At 27.4% G+C, this 12200-nt stretch overlaps 1 protein-coding gene across 5 annotated transcripts in view; it reads left to right on the top strand.

The window, feature by feature from the left end:
• The window catches only part of FAM135A (family with sequence similarity 135 member A), a 110657-nt gene that overhangs the window by 49413 nt on the left and 49044 nt on the right, over positions 1 to 12200 (top strand). For 3 of the 5 annotated variants that reach the window (XM_074310570.1, XM_074310568.1, XM_074310573.1), the window contains exons 7-11: positions 647 to 820; positions 4040 to 4166; positions 5068 to 5221; positions 8341 to 8418; positions 11688 to 11737. In XM_074310570.1, coding sequence (XP_074166671.1) covers positions 647 to 820; positions 4040 to 4166; positions 5068 to 5221; positions 8341 to 8418; positions 11688 to 11737 — 583 coding nt within the window. The remainder of the gene's footprint in view (positions 1 to 646; positions 821 to 4039; positions 4167 to 5067; positions 5222 to 8340; positions 8419 to 11687; positions 11738 to 12200) is intronic. The other 2 variants (XM_074310571.1, XM_074310569.1) reach the window with 1 other exon arrangement.

Here is a 12200-nt window from a genome sequence, read left to right as displayed (position 1 = left end):
CCTACATAACAACCACTTCTCCAAATTCTAGAGAGTTGTTCTGTTCATCATCTGGTCTTTGTGGTTATTGTTATGTAAGTGCTAAATTGGACATAATTCTCAAAATTGTTCCAAAACTGTTTTACAGGTAAAAAAATCTCATTTCAATCAAAATTTTTTATTTTACTAAAACATGTCAAAGTCCCCAACAGTGGCTTCACAAACTTCTTTAAGGAGAATAATTTGAAATGTTTTTCAAAATTTGCCAATCTTGAATTTGTCCTGTAATATATTATAATACCAATTGCCCTTGTATTATCATGTTAATTTCTGTGTAGTAAAATTTGATTGTAGTTACAGAAAAGCCAGAAACACTTTATTATGAGACAGCTACATAAGACACCTATGGTATGGGTATTGAGAGCAAAATGATGAGACAAATCTTATCTTCTCATTATTGGGTGTTGCTTTTTAGATTATTTCTCAGCATTTGTTGAGAATCTTTAAAAGTAATAATGACCTTTCCCTAAGATTATGTTATGTTAATTTTTCATTATTTTCTGTTATTTTATACTGACCCAGGAAATATTGTCTTCTAAACCATTTTTGTACCTATATGCAAACGTTTTTGGTTGTTGTTGTTGTTGTTTTTTTTTTTTTTAAATAGGACAGATGACTTGAACTCCTTGCAACTAATAAGTAGCCGAACATTGAAGCTGCACTTTAGCCTCCATAGAGGCCTTCATCATCATGTTAATGTCATGTTTGATTATTTCCATCTTTCTGTTGTGTCTGTTACAGTCCATGCATCATTGGTTGCACTACACCAGCCATTGATAAGGTAAATTTATTTGAATCCTTAAGTCACAATGTTTTGGTTTTTGGGGGGGGGGGGGTTGATAGGAAGAAAATTGCTTTGAAGAATAATGTAATAATGTGGAACTGTTTAGAAGTTTTTCAGATTTATTTGTGGTAATATAAATTATGATAAAATAAGTATATAATAAATTTTAGCAGATATATCATGTAATAGTATTTCTTTATCCAAAACATAGTAAAAATTTGTAAGATCTTAGTACAAACGAAAGTTGTTCCATGGATGTCCCTATTCTTTAGCATGGTCATGTCAAAATATAATTCGCATTTGATTAGAACTACTTTATTGTGTTTTTTAAGACTGTAGAGAAAAGTATTCTAAAACCTCTTTTAATAACCCAATCAAGTATTTGACAACCTTTAGTGTCAGGAAATTCATTTTATGTCTGAATCTTAAAGCTGCAGTAAAAGACCATTTTCCCTTTGTTCTGTTTATATGCATCTACTACATATAAGCCCTTTATATATTTTAGCTATTAAATTTCCTATCATTCTTTCTTCCTATCTCTAGATTGAATAATTCCAGCTTCTTTAACATTTACCTGGATAATATTTTGATTTTCCAAAATTTTGATCTTAAAATTTTTTTGCTAAACCCTTTTCTATTTCATGTGCTTTTTCTAGTTATGAAGGCTAAAATTAGTTATTGTATATTGTAATAAATTTTTGAAATAATGTTCAGTATATCAGAAGGATTACTTCAGCAATTTCTAGTTACCGTATTTAGATTTGTATATCCGTGGTGATGTTTTTTGCTCTTAAATACTAAACTTAGATTCTTCTTATTTTCATTTCCATTGGATTATTTCATTTCTTGAATTATTTAAAAGATAATGTACCATTAGAGGCAGTGTGGTATAACAGATAGGGCATTGGACTTGGAAATATGAAAACCTAAGTTTAAATCCTACTTATTGGCTATATGGCTCTCAACCAGTAATTCAACCACTGTTTGTTTTAATTTCCTCATCTATAGAATAAAAAAGTTGGATTAAGTGACTTATAAGAGTTTTTTCATCTGTAAATCTATGATTTTATGAAGAAATTGCTCATTTTTAAGTAGGGATAAATTACTCTCCTTAAGTTAAAAAAAAACTATTAAAAATGTTTAATATCTGTGAACAGAACTTACATAGCATAAAAGTTAAACTATAAAGATCCTAAAAGCTTTCACTTCTTGATGTCATCATCCTCTTTTTTTATATTTATTTTTACAAACCTACATTACAACTATTTGATGTCCATAATGGAGATTTTCATTTTTTTTTAATTGTATGCTACTCTGAATTTCTTTTTATAGAAGAAACCTTAACTAAAAACTCCAGTTTTCCAAACTCACTAAGACTATATGAATTAATGCAAGCATAGGATCTCATTTAATTACTACATAGACTATCCCTCACATGCTCATTTTAGTGGCTTTCATTAAGTAGTGAAATATGGAGATGCAGTTTCATGATTGCAGAATCCTTCTTACATCATGCCTACCATTTCCATTATTAACCAGATCACACTGATTTTAGTTAAACATGTGCTTTCCTCTTGCAGCATAGCAGTTTTTGCCAGACTAGTAAGAAAAAAAAAAAAAAAAGCATAGCTTACTTAAACATGGACTATTGAAAGAAGATTCTTTTGACTCTGATGCATATGCCAGGAGGATGAACTGTTGGTTTTCTTATTGGCTAGAGGAAAAGTTGAGGTGCCTTTAATAGCTAATGTTGCTGCCCTCAGTAACTTCGATGAAGCCTGCTATCTGTTGCTAGAATTGTCCTTCCTGTGAATGCAGAATTTTTCTCTCATTTTCCTCTACTTATTTACAAATCAAGTTGGGAGGTTGGCAAGAAGCAGCAGAACAAGATTAGTGGCAAAGCTTTTTGCTGATGGTACTGGTCCAAGGTCATGTTAAAGGTAATATTCCTAGCTCTAAATGTTCCACCAAGTTTTTTCCTAAATTTATTTATTATAGATTTGTCTTCCAATCATAGCAAAAAGACCTTGAGCATTTCGTATTGTTTTATTTTTGTTCTAATAGAAGTAAAATTAAATTAATGCCATTAAATAGGTATTAATTCACTTAATTATTTAAATTAAGTAATTTCTGGATTTTCTGATATGCCTAGCTTGCACATGATCTATTTCTTTTTCTTTAGTAAGTTATTTTAATCCAGTTTTTCTCAAAACAGTCATATTAACACTTAATTTTGAAAGGCATTTGGCAGGAAATGGAATTTACAGTAGACTTGAAGATCTCTTATTTTCTAAGATAATAACATTTTTATTTTTGCAAATTCAAATTTCTTTTTGCATATGAAATGTGCTTGTTGCTTATGACAATTTTGATTTCTTTTTCCCTTCTTACTTTCTGCAAATGGTGTAAGTGCATTAATTTAACAAATATCAGTTATCATTATCTCACACAACAGTATGTAATAGAAATAGTAGAATTATTTTTTAAATGGTCACTTTCTTTATATAGAGATTTTTTTATAGAGGATTTGTGCTACCATGTCTGCTTTGACTTTAGAATTGTTCAGATAGTACCTAAAAGAATTTGTAGACATTTTGTCAAGGCTTAAAATATCCCAGCTGTGGGTGTAAATCATAAAAGTCCCTTCCAACTCTACATCTCTGATTCTATGATCCTATGAAATCCTCTCTATTTCTTGAGATACCAAATACATTAAATGATTTTCTTCCTATAATATTTAAATTATGGATCCTAACTCCATAAATTTTGGCCCACATCAGAAAAATTATGTAAATATTTAGGTAATTGTGAACTACTTAATTTGAGTACTCCTCACAGCATTTCTTTAAAAAAAATAGCTGAACTGACATGTCATTAGCTTCAACTTTGTCAGGTTCCCCTTCTATTATTTTTTTGTCCACTGACTGAATTATGTGGCAGTTCACCAGAAGAGGAGAATAACAATATTTTTGAGAATCTTTGTCTTGAGTACAGAAATAATTGTAGTTTTTTCAGCCTCATTCTTATTTAACCTCTAGGAATAATTATAAAATTATCTTCAAAAATGCATTAGTAGAAATCAAAATCTTATAGAAATGTTGCCCTTTAGATGAATTTTTAGTTTCATAAGACTTTATTTAGTATATATTTAGTTGAATTTAGACTGCTTGGTTTTTTAAAAAAAGAACAGTAATTTAAAAATAATTGTTCCTTCAGCTTTCCTCGTCCAGTGAAGAATACGTGGTTAAATAGGAATGCACCAGCACAAAACAAGGATTCTGTGATTCCTTCTCTTGAAAGTGTGGTCTTTGGTAATAACTACTCAAAACAGTTAACTCCAGATGTAAGACTATAGTATATTTATTTTTTTCTCTTTCTTATTTCAGAAAAATGGAATATAAATAAGTATTCTTTCAGTAAACTGTAGAATTTTGGATAATTAGAGTCACTTTGAGGATTGAATCTTTTAATGGACTCTCGCAATTAAAAGGGAAAGTTTAGAAACTATCAGATGATTCCATATTCTGATTGTCAAAACTATAATAAAACCTTAAGACCTAGTTTACAATATATACAGAACAAAAGAAATTTTTGACAACCTCCCAGATTTGTCACCTTTCTACAGTTATCTTTTGTTCTGTTTGCAAAACCTTAATAGCCTAACAAAAATGCTTTTGGAGAAATTTATCCCCCTCAATATTCTATTCTCTGCAGAATTAAAGATAGACCCTCAAGCATTATATGTTCATTCAACAGAAACTCCCTCCAAAAGGAGATGACATTAGTCAATAATAATAATAAACATTTATAATATGGCATACTGTGTATCTTTATAGATAACAAGTTTGGCAAAAATCTTAGAAAGTAATGAGGTAATAAATCATAACCAATCAAAATGCTGGCCTAGTTAATTCAGATGTCCCCTCTGGTTCCAAAAAGTAGCAATTATAATTCCAATAAAATAATTTTTACAGGCAAGATAAAAAAATTTGTACTTAAATTAGATAAATGAAAATTGTTTCAGTGTTATTTAGTTTAATCAATTGAGTCATATTTAATATGATTAAATGACTTATTTTTAAAAGAACAGTTGTATTAAGCTTTACGTTAGCTATGACTTAGTTATGTTTAGATTTGACAGGGATTATTTGAATTTTATTGATTTGAATTTTATGGAAAAAAAACTTTTTTTCTGTTTTTAGATTTTTTTAGGTAGTAATGCTTTGTCTTAATTTTTTGTTTAGGGGTGCAGTTTCATGATTGCAGAATCCTTCTTACATCATGCCTACAATTTCCATTATACACTTTGTGCCAGTTTGCTGCTAGCATTCCAGGGATTGCACAGCTACTTCCTAATGGTAACACAAGAGCTTCCCTCTTGTCACAGAATAGATCTGGGTATGTTGGAAGTAATACTATCTTTTTCTGTACTTCCAAATCTTTTCTATATTGTTGTATTGTTAATTATGAAGACACATTGCTTTACTTTTCACATGCAAACCATTCATAAATGAAAATATTTCTCTCTCAACTATTGAATCTGAATGTGTGGTTCAGAAGTATTTTAGTCTTTAAAAAAAACACTTCTTAGTGCTACTTTTTAAGTGATTATTTTGACACAAAAACAAAAAGTAGTAATTATCCTTTGTAATAATGGAAAAATAAAAACAGTAATATTACTTACTATTACTATTATTAAGTAATATTATAGAACAAATATGGAAACAAATTAAAGGTCCACCTAAAATATTTAATAGAATGTGAAATTTTGTAAGCTTTTGAAACAACTTTAAAAAATTGATTTCAAATAATTTGCTCTAAATTTCTGGGATTATGAATATTATTTAAATAGTGCTTAAGAGTTGTAAGTCACCAATAAGCAAACATATAATTTCATTAAATAAATATTTGTATGTATATATATATATATGTGTAAAATATGCATATACATGTGTATTGGGATTAAAAGTTAAAATTTTGATGTTATGTTTGATTTTTAATTTTGACATAATAAAAATTAGTAAATTAAATCATTTTAAAGATTTTAATTTTGTTAACTTCTTTTGAAGAGAGCTTCTATTTTGATTACTGTTAATTTGGTTAATTCTTCTAAACACATTAATTTTTTTATATGTAATGCTGTCTGTGAAATAGCAGATATCATTTCACATATGTGAAAATTCTTCATTTGAAATTACATCTAAAGTTAAGAAGAAAAGAAAAAAATGAAAAAAGAAATCTGTTTTTTACAATTGCCTTAGATTTTTTTTTTCTGTTTTGGGTTTTTTGGAGAGAGAAACTATAAATATATTTAGTAGATCATTACTGAATCATTGAACTCTTTTGTAAATCCAACTTTCTGGTTCACTGTTACTTTGTTCCTTTGGAAATGGCAAATATCATGCCTATCTTTGACTTTATAATGTCACAGTCATTTGAATTATATACACCAAAAAAAACCAAAAACCAATCCACCAGTTCCCTGGATGAAAAAATCAGGCAAATTAGTTTTTGATTACATTGACTGTTTCAAAAGTTTAAAACGCTTTTACACACATACATCCCATGTGTATATGATAATAAACATTTCTTTTTGCCAATATATTATTCTTCAGAATGAAAAAAAGAATAATATAAAAGGATTATTACATTTTAGGCCATTTATTATCTGGACAAACTGCCTCCTTATTTTGCCCTCTGTTTAAAACATCTGAATGTGTTCTTTGGACGAATTCTACATGTAGAACAGTAATGGAAAGTGTCTATTAATTCTTCAAGGAACTAGATTATAATCGCCTTGACTTTTATGTTGAATTAGTATCTGTGATATTAACTTATTCAAGTTACTAACATAATTTTATATTTAATGCAATAGATGTTTAAGGAAGAAAATTCTTTACATTTTAAACTCAGGAAATTACATTTGCCAACAATAGCCAATTTATAAAAGAAGTTGAGTCAAGAAGTACTCATAACATTGTTTTTTCAGGGGCAAAAAAAATGTATTTCAAATAGAAAAAATATCAATACCTTAAATTCTCCCTTTATGGAATATTTTTTAAAATTTGTACTTGATAACTGTTTCCTCTTAGTAAAAAATATACATAGTAGAGATTTTTTTTCTATTTTTTTATTTTTACTTTTGGTAAAGTGAAATGGAAATTAACACAATTAATCTAAAAACGCCTCATAATTCAACTCAGGATACAATCTCAAATATTAATCAAATTTATTTATTTCTAATTAATGCATTTTAAATGATTTATCATAAAACCCTCAGTCTTTGTATGGTAAAAGATAATTTTAAAAAATCTTTTGAATCCACATAAATACTGATGCATGACTTACAGCATAAGATTTACTTTTTATTTTCCAAGATTTTTTAATAGTTTTTGTGTTCAGTATATATTTGTTGGCATTTTGTTTTTCTTAAATCTTTCTTTACTATTTCTTGACATACCTATTTTTTCTTGTGAATTTTTAATCTCTTTTGCATGCATCTTTTAAATAGATTTCTAAAAAAAATTTTATTCACTGTTTAAGATAAAAGTAATTAGCTATACATAAACTTAAATAATTAGGTTTTTTCCAAAAATAAAATACATGTAACAATATAATTCTAATACTCTGTAAAAACCACAGTTTAAAATAGATGTAGCATTGCTTTTTATTTTTAAAATATTGAATTTATTTTTTTCTAAAACTTGGATTTTTCTTTTCCTTCTTCCCATGAATTTTCCAATTTGTAAGTATTTCAAAATCTGAATTTCAAAAAAGATTGGGAAAATGATCCAGAGCTTTTTGAGAGAGGTTTTTTTAAAAAAGTGGAAATATTCCTAATATTTAGAATTATGCTTTGATTCTTTTCTCTTTTTTGCATTTTTACTTTCATCACAATGATGTATTTTTTTAATTGACATCTAATTTTAATGTGGTGATTAAGTGGACTAGAAAGTAGTACCCACTACCATTAATTGATTTTGAGTAAGGGTATGATTTCTCTGGGCCACATTTTCCTCATTTGTCAAATAAATGAATGGGATTAGACTGAGGCTCCTACCAATTTTTAAATTCTTTTAAATTCCTTAAGGAAAGCAAATTGTTTTCTTTTCTTTCTTTCTTTTTTTCTTTTTCTTTTTTTTTTTTTTTTTTTGTCTATATCAGCACTTAGCACTGTGCCTACTAATAGATGTTCATTTATAAATACTTGTTTATTTGAAAATGAATATAGTTACATATAAATAAAATTGAGGGTTTTTTTATCAAATGTCTCTTAAATTTTAAAGAAATTTAAACTGAAATAAGTACCAAGCTTTAGGTTTTAATGTCATCCTTAATGTACACATTTAATATGTTTATTAACTTAACCATTGGACTCTGCTTTATTTAAGTTCTAATCTAACTACAGTATGAGAGCAGTTATAACATTTATTACTAACTTATATAGGCAAATTCTAATAAATTACATTGAAAAAAGGAGTATAGTAACTAGTCATGTGTGCAATCCTTATAACTAGCCAAGGCCAGCATGCACGTCCTTTACGAGCGCCTTCTTGGAAGAAAATGTCCACGAAACCAGAAAGACACAAATATAGGTATGTTTTTAATGCAGAATAAGTAATCTCATAGAATTTTTAGTAATAGAAATTCTTATTTTAAATTATTATGATAACTTTATATACAATGTAATATAATATGTTCCCTCCATTCATAGTTACAGATTTTGGTGATTTTGGTTATTTGATAAATCAGAAATTCTTTGATCCATATAACTTTCTCAATTTGAATCAGATACCCAAAGGACAGAATTAGCTTAATTTCTTATTTTAAATTATAAAATGGTAAATATAAAAAGGCTATTTTTAAGAATCTTCTAGTATCCTTTTCAGCGTTCTTTAAGTACTTCTTTCTAGTAGTCACAAATTGTGTTGAAGAATGGAGCTACCATGTGATAATTAAAAGGCATTAAAAAACTCACTTTAGATAACATCTATACTGCCAAAACTGAACTAAACTTAATTTTTCTCAGAATAAGTTCACCTTAGCTTTCAGTAAATTCAGTAATTAAAAAAGATAGAAAAAAAAATCAATTCTTCATGACAGAAATAAATCAGAACACTATTTGAATTAAGTTGAGTTTGAGTTGTATTTTAATGTAATGCTCTAATTCAAAAAGTAACCAAAAACCAATCCACCAGTTCCCTGGTTGAAAAAATCAGGCAAATTAGTTTTTGATTACTTTGAACTGAAGTTGAACTAGTTACTATGTGAGTATTATATTTTTATGGCATTTTTAGCTTTTTAAAAATACTATTATACTTTATTCTAGAGCAGTAATTTAGAAAAATGGATTCTAATTTTATGTTTCAAAGACATTTATAATTCAGTTCAATAAGCAAATAGTGGTAATAGTAGTTTAACATCTGTGTGAAATATTATTTTAAAGAGTTTTTATATCAAACAGTAATTTCTGTCATACAAAACTGAAAATGTCCTACAGTTCAATATACTTTTTCTCTTTAAAAATATTTGACTCTTAGGTGGTGCAATGGATAGAGTACCAGCCCTGAATTCAGGAGGACCCAAGTTCAAATGTGGTCTCAAACACTTAACACTTTCTTGCTGTGTGACCCTGGGCAAGTCACTTAACCCCAGCCTCAGGGGAAAGAAAATTGACTCTTATTAATAGATTCATTAAAAAATAAATAAAAAATTAAATAAAAGGACAAGCCAGACCTTTTCACATGATTTCCCTGCCAAAAGTTAGCTCAGGTACATTTATTGGTCCCATTTCATTGAAACAGCTAAAAGTTAACTGGATTTCCGAATATAAGGTAGAGTAGAAGGAATAAGAACAAAAGCTGAAGTTCTATGAAATATATTTTCTTTAAACATTTTTATGACAATTTCATCTCATTAAATATCTATAAACATTTATCATATTATACTTATTCTCTATATGTATATAAATATATTTTTAGAAATTCTGACCAGATACTTCCCAATGTCTCTATTGTCAAACTAAATGTATTCATATTGCATGTCATTGCATCCAACTAATTTCCTTTATTTTCATGAAATTTTAAAATAAGGCTTTGATCCATTAATTTAGAATTGGTAGTTTTTCAGTTTATTATATTATACCACATAGAACATTCCTATATTAATTTGATATAACTTGAGGCTTAAAATAAAAAAGATGCTTTTACTAAATTAAAAACAGTGAAGAACAAAGAGAAAATAATTTAAAATGTACCTTCATTAACAGTTTTCTTAATTGAAGCAATACATTTAAAATAGAAGTGTTAAAATATCCAAAATGGACTGGGGCCCACAACAATCCCAAGTATAGCCTAAATCAGAGTAAAATATAATTGGGAAATATTTTGAAAAATAAATAAAATATATAGATATTTGAATAAATATAATGTTAACATTTGATTTTCTAACTCACTATGCATCCTGATGTATAATTTAGAGGGGCCCCCCTTTTCTATTTGAGTTTGATACCACTGATTTTAAAATCTTTAATTGAATTTAAAATAGAGACTGTTGGCTTAAAATTCAACGGATTTTTTTTAAAAGATCTGAATTTAGAGTCAAAACTGCTCTATATTTTCAAAGTATTATATCTATTAGTCATTTTCAACATAGAAAATGACCTGTATTACATAGAAACAAATGAAAAATAGTAAGAGTCACAAACTTTATCAACATCTTTTGACTTCATTTGAGGGGATACCATTATTTAAACTTCTAAAACAAAAGTATTAGGTTTCCTTGCTTTAGTATCATTTTACCAGTAAGGCTGTCAAATGGAATAATGTATCAAATTAAGTATAAAATTTATAAAGCAATTTTTGAATATAAGTATTATACAAATACTCCTGATTTATAACTACCAATGAAAGATTTGTCTCTTGAATGTATTAATTTAGTTGTATTCACAGCGATCATTTCATAACATTTTCTAAATTCCATATATTAGGAGTTATTTTAATGATAGAATAAACACTGTAGACTGTTTTGAAAGGTAGGAAATTTCCCATTACTGAAAATGAGTAAAGAAGCCAATAGTAGTGGAGAGGTTAAATTAGATAACCACTAACTGTTAAGTTTATGTATTAGGTTTGTAATTTGGCTTATTATTTTTTTTAATCTTTCAAAGAAACTAAATATTATTTTAGTTTCATAGGTATGAAGTCAGTAAAAATTATGTATCACCATATAATAGGCAAGTTTAACTTCTTCTGAAAGAAAAAATAAAATTTTTTATTTGTTTCATTTTTCTTCATTTAAAGTATTTTATGAAGTTCATGTTAAAAGTACTTTAATTCAGTCTGCTTTTATCCAGGTGTTTATAATGTGTAACATACAAATTTGGGTTATGGTACAGATATGGCTCCAAGAATTCTTGATGTATAACACACACACACACACACACACACACACACACACACACACACACACACAGAATGTATATGTATATTTACATACACAGAATATGTGTGTGTGTGTGTGTGTATATATACACACACAGAATGGTAACTTTGAACTGAAGTTGAACTAGTTACTATGTGAGTATTATATTTTTATGGCATTTTTAGCTTTTTAAAAATACTATTATACTTTATTCTAGAGCAGTAATTTAGAAAAATGGTTATTTACTGAATTGAAGTAGTTAATGTCCCTATGAAAATAGTAAATTATATCTATATTTACTTAACTATTCAAATCTAGTCTGGGAAATCCTTACAGTTACTTATATAAGAAGATAATTTAATTGTATTATTTGCAGAATAATGCTAAAGTTTAACACGAAAATATTTAATCTTTCTATGCTTTAATTTTTTTTCTTTTTCAGAAAAAATAGATGTAGAAGCTCGCCTTACCAAATTATGTGAAGAAGTAAAGGTATTTTGGACTTAAGAAACATTTAATTATTTTGTCATCTATTCAAACAATATTTGACTCATAATTTAAATTGAACACTTCAAAAATATTGTGTTTTTTCTCTAAAAATGAAAAGATGTTTACCTTATTGAAATTAAATCTTAAATTGGTCAGAAAATATTTTATTTTAATATGAAATCCAGTTTATAACATCATCTAACATTTGGCTGTAGTTTAATATGTTATATGTAGTTGCATTATTGAAATATATTTTGAAAGGAAAAGATTTTCATTTTTATTCAGGTGATTTGAGATAATTTTTCTCTAAGAATATGTAGGTTGATTTTTAAAAATTATTTTTCATGGATAAATATCATTTGATTATCTATAGTTGGTGTTGTTAGTTGTCATTATTTAGAAAGTTTTCCGTGTTAACAGTTCTGTCCAGTATTTGACCAATTTTAGTTTAGACTTATTTTTTTGT

This window comes from Sminthopsis crassicaudata, chromosome 4 (genome assembly GCF_048593235.1).
Source record: "Sminthopsis crassicaudata isolate SCR6 chromosome 4, ASM4859323v1, whole genome shotgun sequence".
Lineage (NCBI taxonomy): Eukaryota > Metazoa > Chordata > Mammalia > Dasyuromorphia > Dasyuridae > Sminthopsis > Sminthopsis crassicaudata.
This window is presented reverse-complemented; position numbering and strand designations above follow the sequence as displayed.